We start from the raw sequence: 26,709 nt of genomic DNA, 5'->3' as shown, positions 1-26,709 counted from the left end.
AGATTTTAAAAAATCTGATCTTTCTGCTCTGTGAATGATAACAATGACAACTCTCTTTAGTATTTCTTACTGAGAAGATTTGAAGTTGGCTATTTTCAATATCAGAGAGCTGCTAAAATACAGACAGAATTACATGGCAATTGGAAATTGCCATGTAATTTGAAAAGAAAAAAAAAAAAAAAGATCAGTGCATCAAGAGGTAAAGCAAGACGAACATACAATCTTGTTCAAGATTGTTTACCAGTAACTTACAGAGCCAAGGCTTTTTTAAATCTAATTTTAAAGGTTCAGCTGGTGCACTGCAGCAGCATCAAGTCCATGTTGGAGGGGGGTTGATTTTTGACTCCTTTACCCTGGAACACAACAGGCTCACTGGAGTCTTCTCCTCAGGGTGGGATGGGCGGGGAGGCGGGAGTGGGCCGAAATGAAACAGGGCCACAGACAAATGGGCCGCCTCTGGAGAAGAGGATGAAACGAGTGAAGCGAGAGGCGTAGGAACACACACCTGCGTCCTGACATCTGCTGACAAAGGCGTGCCCTTCTACAGGACCACTCAGGGAAAAGCATTTTTTGTGTGTGCGCTTGTGGAGGGTTCGAAAAGAGGCTCCTTGTTTTTTTTTTCCTCGTGTGCAAGTGAGAGCGTGTCTATGCGCAAGTGTATCTGAGTGAATGTGAATGAGAACATGCAACGTGACCGGGGCTGATAACAACCTCTATTCAGGAGCCGAGTAAACACGAGTGGCTCCCAAGATTATTGCTTTGGCTGCCTTGCAAAGAACACTGGCCCATCAAACACATACACACACAAATATGGTGAGCACACAGCAGTGTTTTATTAATGCAATATTTATGAGGAAACAGAAGCATTGCTTTTGCATCTACAACTACTTGCAGCCAAAAAAAAAAAAGAAGGGGAAATTAGCAGTTTGCCCCAAAGTGTTGCATGTGAGCGGCTTAATAAAACCCTGAGTGGGGTGTGGTGTAAATTCTTAACATTTTCTCTCCTGAATAAAACCGTATTGTTTCAACAGCAAACAAGCATGGACACGTCTCATCTGGAGTCCAGGGATCACTTTTCAAAGAGAGAAAATGCAGCGGGCGACAGCATTACGCCAAACAAAGCCTACTTAAACCTAAGATTGCCAGATGAAAACTTTTTTAGTCTGTTTATCACAGGGGCTTATTGCTAAAGAAGAAGTCACATTTGCTCTGTAAGGCTGGCAGCACGGGGCTGCCAGGCTGGAGTTAGAAACACATCGCTTTTCTGTGTAGCTCTCCTGTTGACCTTGAGTGTCTGGAAGGAAGTGTGGTGAGCCCCGTCTGGCATTTTGCTGGCCATTTAAGTTTAAAATACAGTCTGTTAGTCCAAGGCGAGTGCTCAGGCCCCACAGGGGAGCATGCGTTAACTCCTCAGCCAAGGCACACATGGTCACTACCGCTTTTTTTCCCCCCCCGTAGTGCGGCTCGTATCAAGCTGCTACTGCTGCTGCTTTTCCTGCTAACCCCCCCATCCTATCTTTGTTCCATCCACAAACCCAACAATGATTCTGTTGTAACCGTAAAGCCAGAAGCGCTCTAATCAGATACTGTAGAGTCACGGTGGTTGTTTTCAAACCAAAAGTTTTAAGGAAGGGAATTACTAAACCCCGAGTAAAAATACCAGGTTCACACAATCATTTGTATAAGCATTTAAAATAGAGCTGTTTAACATAATACAGTTATTTTTAGTTTTAACAGCAAAGCATGTAATTCTACTGATGCCAATTTAGGAAGCCGATGTTAGCTGGTTTATTATAAGGAAATTTACTAGATTTTTCCCCTCAGTTGGCCCTGACCTGGTCAGAAATACAAAAATCGGATCTTTTTCTGGATCAGTGAACGCACCATTATAAGCTCAACCTGGTCATGCAGTAAAAAACAAAATCAAGCCCAATTTTTTGGGGGTTGTAAAACAAACTCCTATGACTGTTCTCTTCCACACAGTGGCATGTCTTCACTCCGGCTTCTAATAAAATTTAACAAGTTGAGGAGTGCTCACATAAGGAAGGCTAGGAAAAAAAAAAAGAAGAAAAAACGTTTTCAATGCTGTTCTCACATCTTAAAGTTCTCAATAAGAAACTGGAATTTATAAACACTTTAGATAATCATCTAAAGTGAGTGGGGTATGGTGCAAGTAATTCCAAGTAATCATCTTAGAATCCTAATCTGTGAATCTATTATTTTTGCCTGATTCTTTACTGGTATAGCTCACCTGCACTCAGCTGTTTTAAAGGTCATTCTTTTAACACAGCATTACCTTTATGCAACCAAAGGAAGGTGGTCCTTTATTTGATAGATTACGACAGTTGTTCACAAATGTTATAGCTTTTTTTCCAGGCAGATGACCAATAATTCAGAATGGTGGCACTTTCTTTAGGTGAGGTTTAAACCATTAATGCACGTTACGTCATTAACAATGGTATCGGTCAAATGTTAGTCATTTCTTCACATATTGTATTGGCCTGATGAGAGAAAACTGGGCTGACATAAGAATCAATACTTTTTTCTATGCTGGTGCTGCTGGGGACATGTTTTTGGGGGAGTCCGCCATGTGGGGCTTGGTCATGTAACAGTAGTAGTGATGCTACTAAGTTATAGATACTGTCTATATAATATAGATAAATATTGGTCAAAGGCCCACTGTAAATTATAGAAACAGCACAGACTTGCAGTGGTTTTGAAACTTTGAAGAGGATAAGACCCTTTTCAAAGGTTCTTAACACCAGACTTGCCATTAATATATCTGGTGTGTGTTTTTGAAAGGATAACTGTATCCAACACAAAAACATGAATAGTAAGAATCATCCGAGATTTTACATTCTCAAACCAGGAAAAGTAAAGCTTTACAGCACTGACAGAAAGGGCACACACGTGACTCTGTTCTGTCACACTGACAGAAATAGGTTACATAGGTCTTTGAGTTTTTCAGGCCTTTGCTCTGTAGAGAGAATGAGAACAGGATGAAGAATGAGTGCAGGGGACAGTGCAGCTTGAGGTTGAAAGCGCATACAGCGTTGTTAGTGGACAGACAAAACCTTTTCCCGACCTGGAGTTGAACCACTGAACATAAAGGCACCTCGAGCCCACCCTGCTGGAAGATGAGGAATGTATTAAGTCACAGGCAGTGGGGTGTTGACTCTCTAGGTGGTATTGCTGCCCACACAACAGTGAAGGAGCCTGAGTGAAACTTGGCCTCAGACCTGACGAGTGTGGGTTTAAGGCCTACATGAAGGCCTGTACGTTTCAGAGCAACACCAATTATCTCGGGGGCAGCTGGGGTGGCATGGCGAGCAGGAAGAGTGCTGTCACTGACCTCACACTTCAACCCGTCTTTGAGAAGAGCATGCACAAACCCCCCACCACCATACAACCCCAGTTAAATATCTCAAATGTCAGCGGAGACCTCAGACCTAATAAGAGGTGCCAGGGTTTGACCAGCTTCCCCCCTAACATCCACAGAGAGTTTTGATTAAAGTAAGTCATTTTTGCTGTAGTAGGGGGTGCAAATGCTAAAACATGAAAGCGATGCAGTATACTGCTGACCTCTCAATTTCTCCAGCAGGAACCAGGTGCTTCGTGCTTTAATGCAGTGGGCAGTTTTATTACTGCAGGCAAGCTGATGTGCTAAAAAGCATATTCTAGCTCTAACATTAGAGCCTAATCTCCCCAGAGGACAAAGTAAAAAGCTGCTTGTTACTGATCCATATTGGCCATCTTAAGGGGCCCTGAGAGAGTTGGGCATGTCTTTCACAGCAGAACTGTGTCCTCTCAAGCTGGGCATCTGGTAGGTTGCGGTGCACTCTGTAACAGTAGGAAGCTGGGGCAGGGGGGCTGAGGGGTGAATCTAAAAAAGGAGCTGGAGGGTGGGATTGGGGGTGGAAAAGGGAAAGGGGGGTCGCCACAGGCATTTACCTAACCAAACACAGCTGTCAGGCGTGTGTGTATGTGTGTGTTTCAATATGGCAGGAAAGAGAGAGGGATTATGGTAACACAAGCAGTCTGGCTCATTCAAATGGGAGAAAACACCACAAAATTGTGGCTAGAACAAAACCCAGTGGCAGAAATGCTCTGTACATCTCTTCTCCTTTCCATCAGGGCCCATGTCCAGCGAGGGCCCGCCAAAAAGAAGGGAGTCGAGCTCAGATAACTCTCTGTCTTAGCCTAACAGGATTCAGTCTGTACACAAAGGCCTATAGGAATAATGAAAGGAGGTTTGGGAGCACTTGAAGCAGGGTTAAGCAGCATGCACAACCTCTTTTATGTGCCAAGAGTGCCATAATCCCCCAGACCTAAAAACAAAAGTACTAATCAAAGACTAGCAACTTAAAACTTAAAGACTATTTACTGGTGGACATCAACCACAGAGTGAGAACATTCTATTGCTCTCTAAAACTGAAACACCGTGTAACTTGTTGATTAAATAGCAGGAATATATATAAATGAACCAAAATGGGATCACAGAAAAACGATGTCTTACAAACTAATCCATGTTTTCTGCATTCCATTACATTCTTCCAACAAAAATGAATGTACTTTATCTTAATTTTATGTGACCAAAGAACTAATTTTTATTGCATAAACACGCTTTGATTGGAATCCCTCCATTCTAAGCTTAGGGCAGTTATCCTGCTGGATGCTCAACTTGTAACACCCTGTCTCAACTACATTCTAGGCCAGGGGTGTCAAACTCCAGTCCTCGAGGGCCGGTGTCCTGCAACTTTTAGAAGTGCCTCTGCTGCACCACACCTGAATAGAATAATTAGGTCATTAGCAAGGTTCTGGAGAACTGAGGAGGTAATTAAGCCATTTGATTCAGGTGTTTTGCACCTGTGGCACATCTAAAAACTGCAGGACAGTGGCCCTTCAGGACTGGAGTTTGACACCCCTGTTCTAGGCTATAAAACATTTGTATCATCCTCCCATCAATTCTGACCACATTCAATCTACTGTTTAGGAAAAAAAAATCCCAAACCATGATACTGCCACCCCCACCATATTTCACAATGGGTAATTTGTGTCCTTATGAGAGATCAGGAGCGCCGCCAGGAATCTTGGGCCCCATGACAAAAAATTAGATTGGGCTCCCCCACGCAGCTGCTGTTACAATTTTTTGAGTCCATTTGACCCACAAAAAGCATCACAATTTTAAAGGCTTGCAACTGCCTTGCTTTCTTTGGTAAAAATTTGAAAACCTTTGGTCCAATACTAGGACAATATTTACTGCTCATGAATTTTATATAACAGTTCACATACAGTATGCAAGTAGGTTGCTTACATTTTTTCCATTACTGAAATGGCTCTCTCCACATCAACAGTCATAGGCAACGTACAAAAATATATATAGAGCAATCCAGACTTCTCAAAAAATGCTATGTAGTTGCATTTTATTCAAGATGCAGCATATAACTAATAAAAACTATGTTTTATCCACATTTGTTAAAGATGTCATGTCGTGCCAGTTTGGTATGAGACAGATAATCTGTGAAAACAACCAAACTCCTCCACCTCCTCCCTGAACTACTATTGCTAGCTAAAGTAATGCAATGTTCCGGAAAAAGCAACCAATCAGAACCAGTAGGACGGTCTTAGCGCTGTCAATCAACTCATTCACTCACTGTTAAATATGCTAATGGGGAAGAAACAACTTATTACAGGAAAACAGTTTATCTGCCATCGTTGGTAGCTTTTCTAACTAGAATGAGCATTTACAACAAGCTGCGCTAGCTACAGCATAGCACAGAGCGAGGGGGATTGGGGATGAGCAGCCACATAAAATTGTGATTGACAGCACTAAAACTTTCCTGCCACTGATTGGTTGTTTCAAGATAGCACTGGAAGAAGGCAGAGGAAATAGATTTTTTGCAGATTATCTCTCATGCCGTACTGTCACAATATAAAGACAGTTTTAACAAATACGTAAAAAATATATATATTTTTAAAAAGTTACATACTGCAGCTTTAATTTCACTTAGGAGAGGGCAGGTCAGGAGGGACGTGGGTTAGAGCTGCTGCTGACCGATTCATCTGTTGTCAAGTGTGGTAAAAGGTACAGGGACAAGTTAAATAATATGTTGGTAATTGTTTTTACTCAATTCATTAAATGCTAGTGAAACGGAGGCAAGCAGTAATCTATAGCTAAGCTAATTATGCTGAATGGTTGACAATCTGACCGTCTACTCACCTCTCAGAGAAAAACTGGGTTGCAAATTGACACTCTTGTATTTTTCTCTCCCTTATCTCAATTTTTTTGAAAACCTGATTTTCAAAAAAAAAAATGTTGTAGCAAAATAACCGTTAGTCATTCTTGCCTTCTACTGACTGCTGCTGAACACTGTCACCATCAAGCGCGCTAAGCAGGAACGAACCATTTCATGCAGATCAGTACAAATATGGATGTGTGCTTTTTGGGCGGGCAGTGGTAACATTTAATTTTTACTGATAAAAATTTTAGAAAACACAATGATTAATTTTGTAACTGAAAGGGCCCCATTTTATTTAATTTCTACAAAAAAAAAAAAAAAAATGTGGAGGGCCCCTGTTGGTGAGGGGCCCTTGAAATTGTCCTAACTTTCCCCCCCTATATGGCACCCCTGTGAGAGATTCCAGGAGAGTTGATATTATGTGACTTGTTCATTGTTGCTACATGCTTGTCTAGGGGGATGGATCGCTACAAACTCAGTGACTCAATCCGACTGGGTTTCCTTAGAAAACCTTTGTAGCAACTGGCATAATAAATTGAAGTATGGCTGCAATGTTTTATGACTAGAATCAAACTAGCATGGATGTTATTGACTGGGTTTCTGGTGACAAAAATACAGAAGTAGGACTTTTATTGGATTCCTTCAACTAATGGCTTGCGCTCTCTAACAGTTTTATAAAAACTACATTTGTGAAGTGCAAAAATGACAATGTTCTCAAATTCAAACAAGCTGTGGATTTCTGAAGCTCCTCCAGTTAAAGTGGGTCTCACAGCTGCTTTGGTGATTGATGCAATGCTTTTCCTGCCTTCGAGTTAAAGTGGACGGCTGTGCCTAGATAGGTTTGCATTGGTTCCAGACTATTTTTAGATGCTATGAGATTATTAAAGATTAAAATATTATTTTATTACCATACTCTGCTTTATTACAATTTCCTACCTAAATAGAGTTTTGCATTTCTTGGTCATCATGATGCCGTTTCTTATCAAATGTTCTCTGACAAACCAATTAGGATTGCACAGAAATACAGCACTTTGCACTCAGAATAACTTCTGAAGGGAATTTGATGCACTGGAGTAAAGGGAGTGAATACAAACTGATGTCTGATTTTTCAGATTTATTCGTTTGTAAAAATATTAATAGTATTTATTCTTTTCCTTTCACAATTATGTACTACATAAAATCCCAATCAAATTAATGAAAATGTGAAAAAAAAGGGGTGTGAATACTTTTCAAAGCCACTGTGTATGACTGATGGGGGTGCCAGTATAAAATAGAGCAAATTGCATTTTTCTTTTTTACCAGTTTTTGAAACACTCTAAAAATATTGCTTTTCTGAAGTGGATTTTAAACAAAGAAAAATAAAACCAGAAAAAGCTAAATATTTGTTTTGTCCTAATTTCTTACATCATGTTACTAGGTCAAACCACTGGATTACATTACACATTTAGTTACCAAACCACCGTTTGAAATACCTTCACTCCATCAGGTTTTCAAATTTTTATCTTCTTGTCTTTTGTATGTTTCTGAGTGAGCTTTGAATAATTGGTGTTTGAAAAATGCTAACAGAACAGTAGATAAGAAAGTATATCAACCTCCATCCTGGTTTCAAACAGAGCAAAAGGTACACAAGGAGTTCATGCCATCTCATAAGTACATCTTCTGGTCAGGTGATGCAAGCAAGTTAGAAAGAGCATGAAGGCAGAGGAAGAAGTAGATGAGAGACGGTAATGAAAATATGGAGAGAGGTGGCTGGACTGCACAGATTTGAGTTTTAGAGGAGATGAGCGTACCACTGACTGAGTTAACCCCACAGGCCTGTCACATCCTATTCTCGGCTCCGCTGAGCACGACACGGCTGAGGACTGAAAAAGGGTGCAAGTGCAGTCACATGCTTCTGGCAAACTCGCCGAGCTTAATGATTCGGAAGGCAGAGCTGGGCTAAATCGAACTAATTTAAGGTTGGACCAGATGCACTTCATCAAACACAACCATCACCTGATGAATCAGTGAGTCATCTCGCTTGGAGGAGAGAATCCAAGGATGGCAAATAAGATTCGAGCCATGGAAATGAGTAGAATAAATTACTCACTTCTCATGCAAACCAAGTTATTCTTGAATAAGGAGTAAAATTAAACAGGATCATGTAATTCCTCCGATAGTCAAAGAGACAAGACCTTGACAAAAGTTGATTAATCAAAGTTATACAAAGACTTCAAAAGCAATTTAACAGAATTGGTAAGAGGAAACAGAAATATGATTAAGTTAAGAGGAGATGTCTCTCATTGCACAAGGATTTTTTTTTTTGTTTGCCTGTCGTTATTTTGTCTTCCAAAAATATTTACTCCTCAAAGCCAAAATGTCCTCCACGTGACAATGAAGAGGGGGTGGAGTGTGTGTGTAAGCGTGCACAGAGAACACACAGAAAACCCATTGTTGGCCAGACCCGAAAACAACACAGCAGATTGTTTCTCCACGGACAAAGGAGGTCTGGTTTCTCATAGTGATTCGGAGCCGATTTACTGCCTGTGGCTTCAAAAGAGTGGAAACAGAAGCCCCTTCTAAGTGTGCATGCAGCTCACTGGGCAGGCAGCAGAAATGTTAGTCACATTTTTCAACTGTAAAAACAAAACGAGGAGAAAAGAGAATCTAAAGATTATTACTTTAGTTTCACATAATGCAAAATGTAATGTGGTACTTGAAGTCATCTAAAATATTTTAAAGTGGTGATATTTAGATTACTACAGGTGTTCACCGCAAGTAAAATATGCAAAATATTTGTGGCAACATGATATTAGACTAATAAAGGATTTGAACATGTCGAGCATGAAGGCAGTTCAAAATAGATAATTCAATATAAATTCCACGATATAAAAGGTAAGACTTTAATTTTTCTGAGCTGGTGCTTACAAACAAAGTTATGGATAGAAATCATAACATTGGTGCTGGAAATCTAAAACCATCAGAACAAGGCATGAACGTCTGGAGAAGAGCCAATGCGACTCTCTTGGGCAGCTGTGACTCAGTGGGAAGAGTAATCATCTTGCAATTGGATAGTTGTGAGCTGCTGCCCAACACATGTCGATTTGCAGTTAGGCAAGGCGTTTAACCCCAAGTTGCCTACCAATCTTCATATCATCACAATAATGGATGCACATTTATGACCGAGGCCGGATGAATACTGCTTGTAGTGTAGAAGCACTTTGAATGGTGGGTAGGATCAGAAAAGCACTACACACATTCAGGGCTACCATCCCATTTATCTTTAGTCAAAAGGTAAAAGGAAAATGCTTCTTAAGAGGCATTTTGTAGATGAGGCAGACAAACAGGAGGCAAAGGGTGTCCATAAACTTTTTGGATGCTGTGCGTCATAGTGACGACTAGCAAATGGAGCTGCGCTACAAATTAGTGGAGCATCTTAAAAACACTGATATTCAAGAAGCTTAAAAAGGTCATTGAGATTTAAATCTATGAGTGTTAAACATTCCAAATGGATAAACAAACATCCTTTAGAAACTTTCTGCTACTCCCGTTACAACTCCTTCCTGCTACGAAACCATCAGCAGCAGATCTCTTCATTTCATACCAAAGAGTCTTGTTTAAAACAGCTACCAAAAGAAATTAAATGGTGATATGACATGAAACTCAGTCTTAATTTTTCCATTCAATAGTAAGACAAAGAAATTAGCAGCTATGGCTTGTAATAAAGTTATTAATATTTAAGAAAGCATTCATGCTGCACATTTCAATGCTAATAAACAGTATTAGTATAGATTTACTTGATATTCACATCATTAAAACACATGCAAAATAGTGAAATTCAACTAATTGGAATCCACAATAACACACATAATATTGTTGGATTTGTTCATTTGTAGATTAGAGCTGCAAAATACGTCGCAAATATAGTGTCTCTGTGATATCAACGAGTTGATAACAGTTTTACGATATGTATACTGCACGCACTGATATAAAACTGAGTCCACATCCCATTGTCTCTTGTTCAGAATCAATCACAAAGTAGTAGCCTAACCTCTGGAAAAACAGGAGACTGAGGTGTTGTAGTGCAGCACGTCTCCTGTTCAACTTCTACAGACGCCATTAATTCTTTATGGTTCACTGCTGCCTAACCTTGTGTATACGGTCTCACAGTCTCTCAGCAAATTTTCTCATCTTTTGAGCTCAGTGATGCTGACGAACTGAGGATACCTGAGAGGTTTCTTCACATCCCATCCAACCACACAACCCTATATGTGTGATACCCCCATGGGTCACAAGTTTTGCACAAGATAAACAATTCATGAGTCCCTGTAAACATGCGAGGGCTACAGAGAGTGGGAGAGAAAAGAGAGCTGTGGACAATGTGTGTGCATGATGTGTTGGTGTGAGATGTCTGAAGCTCTTTGCAAGACAAGGTGATTCACCAAGCCTCTGAACTGAAGCGTAATGGCATTAAAAAACACTGATGGCATTATCCGTGGAGGGAACACTCACAGAAAAGAGAGCCAAGCAGGGACATGGACTGACAGAATAAAACGCTGGGGAAAGGAAGGAAAGGAAGAAAGAGGACAGCGAGCAACTACACAAGGCTAATCAGATTATATAGATTTGGCCAAGCAAAAAAAAAAACAAGGTCTCCTTTTGTCCTCCAAAATGCCCAGAGCAATGTGGTATGTGTAAGGTGAGGAGGGGTTAGCACACGTTATTCAATGTCTACATGGGCTCAAGACTATTGTTGTTGTGTCCTCTCACGAGACAGGGTCAATGCCAAATAGAAATTGAAATTGATTGGCTGCTCATAAATCAGTGAGGGGAAAAGATGTGGAGCGTGTTTATGGGGCATATGGAGGGGCAGGGTTTGACATGTTGGATGACAGAACAAAGATGGGCCACATTTTTATTTCCAACATCCTCTCAAATACAAGTAAGCATATTTTTTATATAAGAAATGTTTAACATTATTAAAAAGTAAAAATAAAAACACTTGTGCTTTTGAAATAATCTCGTTGAAAATGATGATTGCAGTAATTACATGTTGTGTTGTATTAGTTAATTTAGTTTTCTAATAAAAGCAACATTTCCATAATGTGAAACTCATCTCCAGAGGAAAACATATTTAGAAAGAAAGAAAAAAAAATCTTGGAAGATTAATGAAAGATGAAGAATACTGGATCTGATCCCACTTAGCAGCTCTCAAGAGATCCTGCTGCTCCAGTCGCCCACAACTGACAGGAGTCCAGACGACATGGATGTATATTAAAATTAAAAACAACTTGGACCGTTTACAAATGCATCCTTGAATAATTCAGAACTGCCCTACATTTGGTGTTAAATATGCAATTTTGCCGCCAGCCAAAAATCCCTCATTTTTTTCAGAGGCCACAGCCTTCAACTCGTCTCTATTCTGAGCAGAGGCTCCTGCTCCACATAGTGGCGTGCCGTCGCGCTCTAGTCTAGAGTTTAGGAAAGGGTGTAATTGCTCGTCTGAGATCTATAGAAGAGGAAGGAAAAAGATGATCCCCACCCTATAATTTACTGAGGGGCTTTTAGTGGCCAACACCCTGGTTCTGATGCTCTGATCCTGCCGTACGTAATCCAAGATCTGCAGTTCATACACTAGCATGGTAACACCTGCTGCAGCAGATCAGGTGACAAACATCTATTTATGTAAATGTAATTTATTATCCTCTTGTCCGACAGTCAAACATTCTTCTGAGAACAATTTAAAACCGTGTTCTCTCCAGAGATAACTCAAGATTAAAGTAAACATTTTTTCCAAAGCATACCATCTGGTCTGCCTATAGCACTGAACTGCTGTAGGTTATGAATTTAGGAACCGTTTTATTTTTAGAAACATTCAACCATTATCCTTTCAAAGATATAAAATTCGATTTAAAAAGCTGTTGTACTGTAAACTGCTGTGCAAATTAAGTTACTAGAAAGACAGTATCAGTCAAGTTTTAAAAACGGTTTCAAAACCACTACAAATACAATAAGTAACAAGTTGTTTTAATGAGAAACCAGTGTTATGATTTTAGCAAGTGTGGAGATCATATTTCTTTTTGAAAACAAAAGCAATCGTGTCATGTTAAATATTTGTTTAAATCTACGTCTCAATACTGTGACTTTATTTTCAAGTATATCGTACTGTAAGGATTCCATTTCTGTCACAAATACATTTCTTTCCTCAAAGAAAATTACCGTATTTTCCGCACTATAAGGCGCACCGGATTGTAAGGCGCATCTTCAATGAATGGCCCATTTTGAAACTTTTTTTATATACAAGGCGCACCGCATTATAAGGCGCATAGAATAGACGCTACAGTCTGGGTTGCCATAGTCTATTATTACTATTTCGCAGCCTGCCTGTGCAGCTAGTCTCCTCTTTCCTTCACACTGCGCAAACGCGCAGCAACAAATCCTAAACAATGTTGAACTATAACGCACTGAGTGAATGGGGACGTTTGCGTGTTGCGGCGGAAAATTGAAGCATGTCAAAATGCATCAACACAACGAAGTTAATACGACATAATAACAATGGCATACTTGACGGAGTTTGGCTACATCGAGGCTCACTGCAGTAAAAAAGACATACGGAGGATCAGATTGCAGGTAAAGCAGCGCACAGCTACAAACACTCACCCGGATTATTAGCATGATGGTCAGAAAGCTAAACAAATAACCCGAAAAATTATTTAAGTTTTCGAACTGCGATGTAAGACGCTGGTTCTGCTCTCGCTGTTGAACCGCTGCTACGCGCTACAGGTAGTAATATTTCACAGACGAAGCGCCGCTTCTGCTCCACCTGGTAGTGACTCTCACACCGAACCTCTGTTTAAAGCTGCAGCATCTAACCTATAAAAAAATACATTTTACATACGTATTAAAACTTTCACTGTCCTAACATGAGACACATAATCTCTAAAAAAAAAAAAAAAATCGATCCTTCCCTGTTCTGCATAATTACTCCACTCAGTCAGAAACAGCCACTCAGAACTAGCAGTAATCAGCTAGCCGCCATGCTATCAGGAAGTTTTCATTCAGTAACTCTGGATTGTTTATTGTAATGGATCCTGTATTTGCCATTGAATGCCAAGTTTTATACTTGAATTTTTTTGGCAATGTTGAGAGGTTTTATGTTGGATCTTTGCATTATTTAGCCTCTTCAGAGCCTTCATATGTCATCAGTCTGTTAAAGATATTATTATTGATAGCAATACAATTTGCACAATGCCTGTTTTGTTTAGTTTTCTTCTTGGAAAAAGTTATTAAAAACAAGTTTTTGTCTAAATTAAGGTGAATTCATGGTTCCTTTTTCCACATAATGTAACTGGTAGTGTTTATGATTTTAAAAAAAAGTAATAATAATTATGTGATCGGTATCGGTGATCGGCCCTCATGGGTGATCGGTATCGGCAGGAAAAAACTTGATCAGCACATCTCTAATTATTACACATCCACATTTGTAAAGAAGAGGTCCCCGAGTACTTTATATAGTAGTCTTCCCCAGTCATTGTTTCACTCACGGTATTGCGATATTGTGCCCAACTGCTTTCTGGGTAACACAGACCAACCGACATGCTGCCGCCACAGTCTCTGTTTATCTTCCCCAGCCCCCTGCCCCCGCTGGCTTTCAATGTATTATCAAACATCATTAACAAACCAGCATTCTGACAACTATCCCAGCATGCACCGCGCACTTCTTCTACGGGGAAAATGAAGTCGGCGGCTGCTTACCGTAGTTGCTAGACCTGTTGTGGCTCAATATTGGTCCATATAYAAGGYGCACYGGATTATAAGGCGCACTGTCGGCTTTTGAGGAAATTGAAGGTTTTTAGGTGCGCCTTATAGTGCGGAAAATACGGTAGTAGAAATAGTTGGAAATATATTCATGTCTAACTTCTGAATGAATCCAACAGGAAGTGGTTATATTTTGAAAAATGTGAAATGTCCAATGAATGATGTCGTAATCATCTACAACTTTACCACACAGAGAACAATGAAGGGTTGGGAGGGTTTTCTTTTCCATGCCAAGTCAGAAGATTTGAATGATTTACAGCAAACCTTATAGCATCTGCATTTTTAAAATTTTTGGTGAATCTAAAACTTGTCCAAAACCATACATAACATACAAAATTATGTAATTATTATAAAGTTACTGCATGAATTTGTTATCATTTGCATACACCCATCAGATATGTGATCAGTGGTTTAAATACTGGCTTTCTTTTATCCCTAATGACATGACAATATAATTTCTAAGTTTTAAACCTCATTTGAGTCAAATCTCAAGTATTTTGAGCATAAATCTAAGTCAAGTCTAAAGCCTTTGTATACAGATCTAAAAGCAACTAGAATTACCATCTTTGGTTAAAACATACCAAATTAAGAAAGGAGATAAGATACAATACCTGCAGTACAAGTGGTTCTGGGTTGAATGCCAAAGTCATCAACAGCTGCATTCTCTCCGTGTCTTTCAAGTTCTTTAGCAGGAAGCTGCCCGAGTCTTTAGTTTCAGCATATCTTCGGACCACACGGTCCAACAGCCTCTGTGAGGGGCAGTGCACCAGGTCCGACCAGCCCTCCACCACGCCTGGGGTGAGCAAGCGAACATCCCCATTGATCCGGGCAAACTCAGTCTTGTACATGGCCTGGATGAGGTCACAGCGTGGTCTGCCTGTTGCCCTCTTGCAGATTTTCTGGTCTATTTCGGCCAGCTCCTGATTGGAGCCAAGTCGCTTGAGCACCACGCGTCGCGTTCCCTCCCTGGGCTCTCCGTACTGCGCGAAGTAAACATTCTTGACATTAAAGACGTCTAGAAACCTCAGGCGACCCCAGGTCTCAAAGGAAACCTGACCGTTCATGAACTTGCGGCACCAGCTGGTGCCGAAGCAGGCGGGACACTTGTTGAGGTTAATGAATCGTCTGTCAGTCAGCTCATTCTTCTGAAAGGAGGCGAACAGGTTGTGAGTGTTCATCAACAAGATGACGGACAAACCCAGCACTAACAGCAGCTTCAGACAGCGGTACAGTCGGCCCAGTTTGAGAGGCAGGAACCGCAGCATGTTGGGAACGGGTGGGGATGGTTGGGTACCAAGGGATGGGGAAGCAGGAAGGGTATTGAGTCAAATGTCAGGGAATAAACCTTAATGATTATCTGTCATGGTGCAGTGGAAACTTCTAAAGCTGCAGGCGGGGGCCCGGTTGGCACATCTGCCCACTGCCGCTCTCTGGCAGTGGTGAGTGCGTCATGTTCTCTCTTCCTGGAGTCTGGGAGCCAGCAGTTCTGAAATTAAACACAGAGAGAAAAAGGAGAACTCATAACTTCACTGCACTGCCTAAATCTAAAATTGTCCCTTTGGTCAGAGATAACAATTTGAAAAATGGTTATTTCATCTGGCCCTAACCCAATTCCCAAAGTGTGAAACATCAAATAAAAGAAAAAAAGGACTTTCAGTGGCATAGGAAATTGTCTCACAAATTTGAATTGCTTGGGTCATTTAGGAGATTTCATTACTTTTCTGGACAAAATGAGTTGGCCTACAGCCAATGCAATAAACCTGCCAGTGCCGTCAGAGCCCTCTCTTTCTTAAACTCCTTGTATATTCTACTGTGAGACAAAAGCAGGAGGGGGGAGAAAAAATAAAGTGTCAGCTTTCAAATTAAGAGGAAATATACAACTCTCTTACAGTGTAAATGAAAACGTACACACTCTGAGGATGATTGCTCAGAGGAGCTCACACAAAAATCCATCACTTGTCCTCCCAAGAACGGCTAAATAACTCGCAGTCTGCTTGCCTCGACAGTTACGCTGTGCTCAGGAATCTTAGGAGGAATCTTGCTCTGCATTGTGAAGTCAGTCACGCTGTGCAAAATTTAACCTTTGATCAGAGCTGCCCTGCTTCCTTTTAATCACACTTTGAAGTGGTTTCTTTGAAAAAAAAAAAACAAAAAAAAACGGCGGGTGTCACTGGAATAACGTTTGTGATTGAGGGAGAGGGGGTCTGAGAATATCCCCACTAAGCAAACTGGTGTCAGCAGAGGAGTGAAATGGTAAAAGCAATGAATGAAAGAGATTAGGCAACAGAGGGAGAATAAAAGCTCCTGATAGTATACCCCTGATGAAGACGTTCCAGACTCTCCAATCAGGTTTTTAGCAAAGAGTCTTTCTTCTAAGGCGCTTTAAGAAAGACAATGACTCAGGCTACGCAAATTAGCCATTCTCAATTAGAAGTCATTAAGACACGCCTATCAGGACTGCTGACTTGAGAGGGCATGGCTGACGAGGAGGCGCGCTAGTACCAGCAGGCGTGTCAACGGGCTCCTTGGATTCTCGTCTCAGATCGAAGCAGCAGAGACTTTTAAAAGGCGAGGTTTGAGCGCAGCCAGGGAGCAGAGGTTCTGAGAGATGCCTGCAATGTGTCAGATAAGAGCAAAAGGCATTTACTCTTGCGTCTCGTTTCTGTCTGAGAAATACCTTGATCAGATCAGGCTAACATGAGTAATGTAAAAATAGAAAATATCCAAAACATGGAGGACACAGAGAGTTATGTTGCATTTTTTTAAAGGCAAAAACAGTTTTCGTTTACTGCTTTTTATCTTCTAAGAGAAAAATATTTAAAACTTTCAAATTTCTTAAAATAATTTGGGTCTGCTTCTTCAGCTGATATTTCATAAAACACAAAGACTGTTATTGTAGGCATAAACATTTACAAGAGGTAATTTTATAAAAGTACATTTTGTCACCTTATAACCACTAACTTCAATTTATTTTACTGTGATTTTATTGTTGTTAATTGGAAAAAAATTGATGGATAGTTAATGATTTTAACAAATACAATCTTGCAAGGTGTGGATTTGTACAAGGCCCCCTTTTTACTCTGCTACACCTGAATTAAAATTCAGGGTAAAACATAAAACAATATGCCTTTAAACATCACACTGTGCACTATTCATTTGATTCCTGAAAGATGGTAGTGGCAGCATCATGATGTGGGTAGGTTTTTCTTCAGCAGGAACAGGAAGTCGATCATGGCTGATGGGAGGATGAACTTAGCTAGATACAGGGTGATTCTGGAGGACAATCTGCTACAGGCTACAAAAACGTTGAAACTGGGGCGGTGTGCACCTTGTAACAAGTTCAAACACAACCAGAGCTACAAGGGAACGGTTAAGATCAGTGGTTCTCAACTGGTCAGATTTCAAGAGCTTCCCCTTAATGACAAGTCATGACCCACATCAGTCAAGTTTCATGGAGCTGTGATATTGTAGAAAGGAATATCACAGCTTGGCAGAACATACTTGGCAGCTCGATGATGAACCAAAACTAAATTTACACTATGAGTTATAATTAAAAAACATTTATAAAAAAAAAAAGAAATAAGAAAAATCCCTTTTCATGAAGAGAATCAAAAGTAATTTTGTGCACCAGACATAAAGACGTTCACCTTACTAACTAATTGAGTAATTTGATTAAAATGATAATATTAAAAAAACAGTGGCACATTTTGCAGATTTTTTTTAACCATTCAAGCTTATTTTGTAGATTAATACAAATTCATAAAGATACAAATAAATAAATAATTCCTTTTTTAAATAGGAAAAGCATTATATTACTTAAATGCAACAATTTTGTATTCCTTTACAGAAGCAAAGCATGAATACAATTAAAAATATATTAACATTTTAACAAGTGAAAAGCTCAGCCTTTCCTACTTGACTTATCAATAAGGCTGATGTTGATTTTCTTTATTAAATTAATAATTGGATATTAAAAGGTGCCTAATAGTACATTCTTTTTAAATAATTTGAACCAGCTGTAGCCAACTATACTACTTGAGGAGTATGGGTCTATCATATTTACACACAAAGAAGGATCTCATCTTAAATGCAAAATATATGTGTTTTGTACCGTTTTGGCTTAATTACTACTACGAGGATGTTATTCTTACAGAAAAATGGCATGTTTCAATCTGTATATTCTAGTCAACTATTAACCAATTGCTAGATTAGTTAACTGAAAATGCATTGAACTGAAATTAAAATGTGCAAGTATCCTTTAAAAAATGATTGAATTGATGAATTACTGGCCTTTTCTTACAAAATGTAGGAAACATTGCCTACTTAAAAAAATTAACTCCATGTTTGTTTTTCTTCCACATTACAGTTAAGCACAACTTTACATAACTGTAATCCCTTTAAATTGTATTAAAGTCTGTGACCTTAAAGGGGCACACTGTGGATGGGGGTATGAATACTTTTACAAAAGGAATACAGTGGAGTTGCGCCTCCACCCCTCTCAAAAACAACAGCTTCAGAAGGATTCACAAGGATGTGCTTGCCTTCTGCTGCAGAGATGTGAGAGGAAGCTGATTGCTTGAGAGGAAAACTGAATATCCTGCTGCTCTAAAAGCCCGATTCAAGTGCCGTTTAGTGTTTGACACAGGCAACCGCAGCAGACGTAGCTCCAAAATCTTGGGAGCAAGATATGACATTTAAGTAGGACGAACTAAAGACTTGAATGCCACCCCACAAAACCATGGAGTTGTTTCACCTCTCTCTTCATTTGGGAGAAAGACAGAAACAGCCTGGGTGAGCGACATCAAGAGCTTAACATCACTGACTAATGAGGTGCAAAAGGTGACGAGTGATACGGGCGATTATTTGGCGTATTACTAAAGAGGTTTTTTATAATTTGAACAAGATCAAATCATACAGCTGAATAAGGCACCAAAAATACATTCCAACTTCTTACACAGTTTTCTCACATACACGATGTTTACATTTTTTTGTAGGAGCTGGCCCAAGTAACTGGAGAGAGGGAAGTCTGGTTCTCTCAGATTACGCTGCTGCCCTCATGACCTGACCTGCGAACATGACTGATTGATTGATTTATGGATGGACTCATCAAGGAGGACACAAAAGCACCCAGAACATCTGAAGCACTGCAGGCTTTACTTGCCTCAGTTAGAAGAAACATGTTTAACAAAAATAGTGTTTGAGCGTGTGCCCAATAGCTGCAGGCAGCTGTCTGGGGTTCTATTCCCGAGCTCAGCACTTTCGATGCATCTCTTCCCCTGTTCTCTCTCTGCCTGTTTCCTTATGACTGTGAGTAAAAGCCGCTGTTGACGCAAACGTTTAGAAAAGACTGGGCAAAAATGGCCGCCATGGGTGACCCCAAGAACACTACTGAAAAGGAAGAATGCAAAGTCATATCTGAGATTTTGGGGAGAAAAAAAAAAAAAAAGACATCTTGATGACCCGACAGACTTGGTAGATCAACGTTTTCCGTAGAACTTTTCAGAAGGTGTTTGTCCTGTTACATCTGGTGTAAAAAAAACAAAAAAGAATGGGGATCAGTGATAAAGCATAAACTTTGACTCTAAAGATCTAAACAAGGGATCTAATTGGATACTCTCTAGACAAGTGAGACTCAGTTTTGTTTCATTGAGTATTACTGGTATACACTAAATGACAATTTTTAAAAACTTTTTATTCTTCTTAGCGTTTAATGGCACTACTGTGACAATGCTGTCAGATTACTGAAAGCATAATGTTTCATTTCAACGGAAGATGCTGTCAGCACACAGCTAAGCCGCTGCTCCCCTGTCAAAAAGCTCAACGTTCTCTAGAGGTACAGTTCTCATGAAAACACTGCATTTTGACATTAAAATTGGGTTTCGAGCAAATAAAAAGCCAGTACTTCATTAAAACCGTGACAAGCGAGACTTGTAAATACCGACTGGCTATAACGTCAGACAGTAGCAGATCTGCACTGGAGATGCGTGAATGTTCTCTCATTTATTTAGCTGACAGTGAAAACAATGAGTAGTGATCTGACCGAATCATCTTAGCAGTTGATAATTGTTTGAATCAACTTACGGTACTGTTGATCCGCACATGAGTTGAAGCAACTGTAACGTCTTGTGATGCGACACATTGTTCCTCAAATTTGTGTCACAGAACGCTAACCACCTCTCCCCCAACCCAAGAAATAAAAACTTCACACAAACATGTCCGGTTGTCACCTGATTAATGAAAAGCAGCTTATGTGTCAAACTTGATTAAGTGCACTAATTGTTCAAGTGATGGGTTAATTTACACACGCCGTTCTGTTAATGAAAAAGACGTGAGGTGAGGCGATAACATCCTTAATATATTGTCAGTTACATCTATAAATTGAGCATATGGCTCATCTGTGATTCTTTTTCCTGGGAATATTAGGCAGAGAATTTATCAACCAGGAAGTTAATAGATTAAAAAAATATTTCCTGTAGCGGGCTGGTGCTGAAGTTTAAATCAAGATTAAATCATTCAGTTAATTGAAAGGATAATATGGTGAAATAAGACTGGGATATTTTTTCCCTCAATTAATTACCCACTGAGTGACTTTTTTTATTATCATTTCACACCTGCAAAACCTTTTATTTAATTTGTTCAGGGTCTACAGCTAAATACAGAAACCTTGACGTTCATTGGCACTCCTGGAAAGGATAAGGCATGCACTGAGAAATTGGCCAAGTCAGGCAATTTTCAGCTCGATCAGCCTTGATGAGGTGACCAATGGATAGGAAACTCAGAACTCCAATCTTTTTCCAATCAGTGAATGTCGCATTGAGCTCTACCACGTGTTGACAGACACTCTTTGGTTTGGATCGTGTTATTGAACAAAGAAAAGTCGAAGTTATTCAGTTTTTGCATCAACAACAGAGTACAACAAAGTAGCCGTTTCATCTTTTAAAGTTTTCCATCTCTGTCATAAAATAGGGCTGGGTACTAAATATAAAAATATACATGTAGACATATGATAAATTTTAACAGAAAGTACATCTGAAAGAATATTTTATAATTTCACTGAACTCCGATCCAGAACCGCACAGCATTCTGGGGGATGTAGGCAGAGGAAAGGCTATGGCCTCTCAATTTCTCAAGGCCAGCTGAGAAAGGTGAGTGGCATCAACTTAATTACTCATTGGTAACCTAGCAACAACTTGTTGAGTGACTTGCGCAACAACAGCAGAGTCAGGTTTAATTTATTTTAAAAAACAATAGCGTGGAATGAAAGGAGAAAATGCGTACAGCAGCTTGAGAGGAAATATTTACGCAAAACGGGGAAGGTCACGTCACCAGTTTGGCAGTATTTCAAATACTTCAAACAAAACAAAAAAATCAATAATTATAGACATTGACTGATATAAATTGGTTATATTGTGATGAAAGACATGGATTAGGTTTTGTAGATCTCAGAGTTGAGGTAAGGATTATAAAGACAATTACACATAAAGATGATAGCAGGGTTAGCCATTTAGGAAGAGTTTGGTGGACTAGCCATAATATTTTTCCCTACAAGGAATAAATACACTTCTGTTTAAAGTTGCATTTTTACAAAAGTTCTGATAATTATTTAGAGATAACTTTATTGCAACATTTTAAGGCTTTTTAAACAGGGTTTAAAAAGGGTTTGTTTAAAGCTCCTTCAGCCAACAAATGAAGCACATTTAGCCATATGTGCGAGTTAAAGGCATACTGTGAGGCACTGAAGGGGCAAGGTCACCAACTAGAGTTCTTGACAAGGGTAAAGTTCAGTTGAAGCTCTTTAAAAAAGCCAGATGCTTTGCATTCAAGCACAGATGTTACACACTGGAATGCATAGTGTTAACCTTTAAAGCTGAGTTGTCTTTTTAGACAAACCTGACGGTGCCCACAGAAAACTTGTGTTTCTAATTAGTCACCCCCACACTACTGCTCTCCCACGGTGACACAGAGATAAAGAGAGAGGGCCTAGATCAAGAGGAACACCTTATTTGGAGCAAGCACCAATCATTAAAAGAAGAAGAAAACAAAAACACTACCAAATTTGGAACTTGGGGGGGCAGGAGGGGGGAACAAAAAAAGAAAAAAAAGGTTTGTCAGCATGCTTTTTCTACAAAGTACTTCGGTGAGCACTTTCCAAGAAAAGAGGGCAAATCAAAAGGGTGCCTGACTCCTCATGCATTGGAGATGAGTCTTGCAAGCAGAACGTTCCAAGTTTGGCAGATGTTAAGAGCCGCAAAATGGCTCATTACTGGGACAGAAGAAAGCACAAGATAAAGCAACAGGCTCAGCGTAGGCTTAAAACAGAATGGCAAAGGTCGACACAGTGGAGGAGGACAGGGTAATCTAATATTTCGTTTTGCATTAAACTTACATTTTTGACAGAATAACTGATAAGACAGAGGGAGGTTAAAATGGAAATGTTCACCCATTTTCCCCAGCTCTTTGTGTAAAACTGGTTTCAGATAATAGGAGTACAAAGGAAAAGCCGACATTTGGGGGTAAGCGGTTTCTTTCGCGGCACCTGGGGGTAAACTTCATTACAACATAATGAAGTCAAGCCACACAGCAACATGCTTGATTTATTCCACTGGAAATGCAAAAGGAGGGTGCATGTTGGAATTATGAGGACTCAGTCAAATGGAGCAAAATATGCGTCTAATTAAAATCCAGCAAGAAGGGAAACTTTGAGTTATTGCTTTTGTGACTGAATCAGAGTGGCTGTTCTCCTCTGTCTGACAGAACGCCCGCACAAACGCACTAATGTCTGCTCGGGAGGCTGCCGGCATCATCACAAAGCCCCAAAGCTCAGGAAAGAGTCCGCTCTATAGCCACCAGCCTCCGGCCGCGTAGCACTGTCCGCTTCTTGCTGTGGAAACAAACTACTGTACTGTAGCCAAGGTTACTGATGGGGCAAATTGATAATGTTTTATAATAAAAAAAATTAAAAAAAATGTTTCAACAACAGCTGGATCGCCTCGAAACAGCAAACATGTGGGACAGTCAGACGCAAGTCAAAGGGGACGTTTTGACAAAAAGAAAAATAAAAGTGCTTCCAATATCTGCACAAATTACCTGCATCACTTTGACATTAGCTTATCCGTCTCATCCTTAAATCAAAGAGCAGCTGGTTTTAAGAGAATATCAATACTGCGCGCTCTGCAACAAAAAGATGCAGCAAATCAGAAGCACAGGCAGGTTTGGATTCCAAAGCAGATATTTGTTTTGTTTGATTTGCTCAACAGCATGTTTCACAACCTACATCCCTCTGCTGGAGTTTGAAGAGCCATCCATTGATTTAAGTCCATGCAGTACGCAAGAGAAACACATCAAGTTTGGCAACGTTATCGATTAAAAACAAGCTGTTGAAAGATGCAGCAATTTGAAGTAAAAAGATGGAGGAAAACGTTTGGACAATTGACTGATTACATGACGTTTCCAGACACGTTCGTCTGTCTGCTGTAGCTGTTGTTTTAGCTTTAAGTCGACTTCCAGGTAAAAAAAAATTAAATAAAAATACGCCGCTCCCTTGGGAGCTTTTAGGCAGCAATTACAAAACGACCCCCCCACAGAGCAATCAGAAAAATTCAAATCAACCACCAGCAGAAAGTCTTAAATTAATCTTTTATACAATTCTAGTAAGATATTTTCCTGTGAAATAAAATCAAAGGCACAACTGTGAAAGGAAATTATGTTCTCACTTTTGTAGGTTTTAAATTTAAATAAAGATTTTTCAAAGACGTTAAAAAGTTAAACTATTTCTATATTTTAAACTTTTCGAGATCAATTTTATTTTAAAACTATCAAGATCTAAAAAAATTAAAAATAGAATGTTAAAAAAATGGGTTTTTTTTAAGCACAGGCAGGCAACTCCAGTACTTGCGTCGGTAGGTTCATTAACTTTACCCCCCTTCTGTCAGTATATTATTATTAGTACCGTTTTTGATGGCAGGTTTTACCCAACCAATTAAAACAATTATACTTTTAAGTCAAACCCAGTTAAATATGCACAAATGGTAATGAATGCTGTAATGAATTAAACTATAATAAGCCTCTTTCAGCACCAGAAATTTAAGACACCAGTAAAAATGTCATTCAAGACCTCTTAGGACCCATTAGAGCTGAAACTTTGTATTTTTTTAAGCAATAATTTAGACTCTTTAAAGCCCCACAGCAGCCATATATTACGGAGTGAATCTCACAATAAATGTCTTTTAGCAATTAATCTAAATAATGATTTTTGTCTAAACTAGAAATTCATCAATAAGAGATTGGAAGGCCTTTATCTGCAAGTTAAATACTGAAAAATATATATATTTTCTATTCCTTAATTGCATAAAAGCAAAGATTTTGCACCATTTCCAGTTTACAAAAAATATATTAATTAAAAGCATGCACTCTGATGTACCCAAAAACACCTGATAAAGTTTAGGAACTTATTTTCTCATGCATAAACTCATTAGGACTTGTATTGTAACCCCTACCGTTTCATTTTGGAGTCATAAGAAGCATCCTATTAAGGAAACTGCAGCACAAATCAGCAGGTCAAACTAAAGAAAATTTGAGATCAGCATGAGTAAAGAAAAGCCTCATCAGTGCACCTCTTTACGGTGTTATTATTGGGCAATAATCTCATGTAGGAGCCTGCTGATGATGGGCAGTTATCGTTTTCATTTAAAAGCTATGGTGAATTTGATCCATCCCAAAAACTGACACCATGATTGAGTGCGTTACTCTTAACTACGCACTTGTTGGTATTCTGAGATCAAGACAAAATGCACATGATTAAATGAAGTTAGTGTGATATGTTTAGCCACACTGTATTTTATTAGATAGTTAGTCAAATTAATTTTTAGAGCAGCATTAGATGGTGTGTTTGGTATAAATGTAGTGACATATTTTGTACCTCAAAAAAAACGGGATGAATTTGCAAATACAATTTATTATTGTTGCAAAAAATCTGCAGCAATATAGTTTGTTTTAGGTTGTCTGAATATTGTATCAGCATCTTTTCTACCTCCTTTTCGTTTCGTTTCTTTCTCCTATGCATTAATGACATTACTTAAAATGTCAGCTGTGTATTCAATTCTTAATGACGCTTTATTGTAAGATCACTTTTTGTTTATTAAAAAGATAACTTTACATATAGTGTGTACATGTCTGTATTGTAAACAGTTTTGTCTAAATTAAGAAAATTATTAAAAGGGAGATTATTTGAAATACATTAGGTAGATTTGTCGTACTGATAGCAAAAAGCCTCCTCGTGACCACGAGGGGTTTTATATTAGAAGTGAATGATCTTTCAAGTCCCAACAGTGACGCTCAAAGTATCGCTGAACCGCAGAGAAACACAAAGGAGTTTTTTTCTGCCGTCAGAAATTGAGGGAATCTGGGATTCAAGAAGCGGATTACAGTAATTCAAGATAAACCAGTTCACGTGAGATTCAGCTATATTGATCAAGAGAGAAGAAACAATGAAACAAACCTGACAGACTTCTCCGCTCTTCTGGCTGTGAAGTAATAGTGAAATGGTCAGAGCTCACTCAGCTGATATCATTCTTTAAAGTTGCGCCTACTTTCGAGTCGAGCGTACGGTGCTTTAAAAAAAAAAAAAAAAAAAAAAAAAAATCTCAGCCAACGCTTATCTCTTCACGGAAAAGCCGCTTCTCCAGAGCTCGACGACTCCACACGGACTTCCAGTTTCCAGCTCAGTTACACACATCTAGCCGAAGAGCTAGCCTGCTAGCTGCTGAAATAAACACTTGGCTTTGTGGGGGCTCTTAACTCTTCAATTTCCGGATCTTTTTCCGAGTGGACGTAAAGGTCCCTCTTCACAGGGGGCGGCAGCAGACGTGTCGTGTATAAACGTTCATTTCTGTCCCCCTTTTAATAGTCCTCTTTGTGCTCACACAATTTCTTCTTTTCTCCTTCTCTCAGACAGCCGCTCACTCCTCTTCAACACACCACAATGGGTTCTGTGCCGACTCTTTTCAACACAAGCGTCCTTACTCGTTACGACGTCCGACGTCGCTTTGCGGCAGTGGTTGCTTAGCGACATTTTTAATACATGTTGTCGAGTCTGGAACGCCGCCTCCCTGTGCATAATTTCTCCCTTTTTATTATTCTCATTGTATTGAGAACTCTAAGATTAAGCGAAATTAAACCTTATTTTGGGTTTATTTATGAATATTTTACAAAAGTGCTCAGGCTTTATGTGTGCAAGGTGCAAGATGCTATAAGGATCCATGTATGAATGTTGGATAGTTTTACAAGAAACATTAAATAAAAATATTAAAGTGGTCATACAATACAAAGTGAAATGACAAATGTAATTTTTTTCATAGTCAGGTATCAAATTGTACGATTAATATACAATTATATATGAGGCGCTCTTTGTTCATTCATATTCACCACAAATAACTGCAAATTCTTAACGGATTTAGACAAGGATGAAGAAAAGAAAATTGTATCAGTTATTGCATTTGGAGCCAAATCGAAACTACTCACCCCCATGCGTATGGGCAGTGACGTCACTAGAGTACATATTTGCACAAACTCAGGTGTAGTGGCTGGATATAAGTAGGCTATGTTTTGTTTCTTTTTTTTTTATCTATAAATAATTCCAAGTTGTATTTCCTGTACTGAATATACAATATTTTGG

The 26,709-nt window shown here is 39.3% G+C and overlaps 1 protein-coding gene across 1 annotated transcript in view; it reads right to left on the bottom strand.

Moving 5' to 3' along the window:
• The window catches only part of dipk2ab (divergent protein kinase domain 2Ab), a 39,335-nt gene extending 13,283 nt beyond the window's left edge, over positions 1 to 26,052 (bottom strand). Inside the window, exons 1-2 of the mRNA XM_008396811.2 lie at positions 25,534 to 26,052; positions 14,648 to 15,522 (exon numbers count right to left, since the gene is read on the bottom strand). Coding sequence (XP_008395033.1) covers positions 14,648 to 15,301 — 654 coding nt within the window. The 5' untranslated portion in view covers positions 15,302 to 15,522; positions 25,534 to 26,052. The remainder of the gene's footprint in view (positions 1 to 14,647; positions 15,523 to 25,533) is intronic.
• Positions 26,053 to 26,709: the final 657 nt, after the last annotated feature.

The sequence above is a fragment of the Poecilia reticulata genome, linkage group LG20, assembly GCF_000633615.1.
Source record: "Poecilia reticulata strain Guanapo linkage group LG20, Guppy_female_1.0+MT, whole genome shotgun sequence".
NCBI classification, from domain to species: Eukaryota; Metazoa; Chordata; class Actinopteri; order Cyprinodontiformes; family Poeciliidae; genus Poecilia; species Poecilia reticulata.
This window is presented reverse-complemented; position numbering and strand designations above follow the sequence as displayed.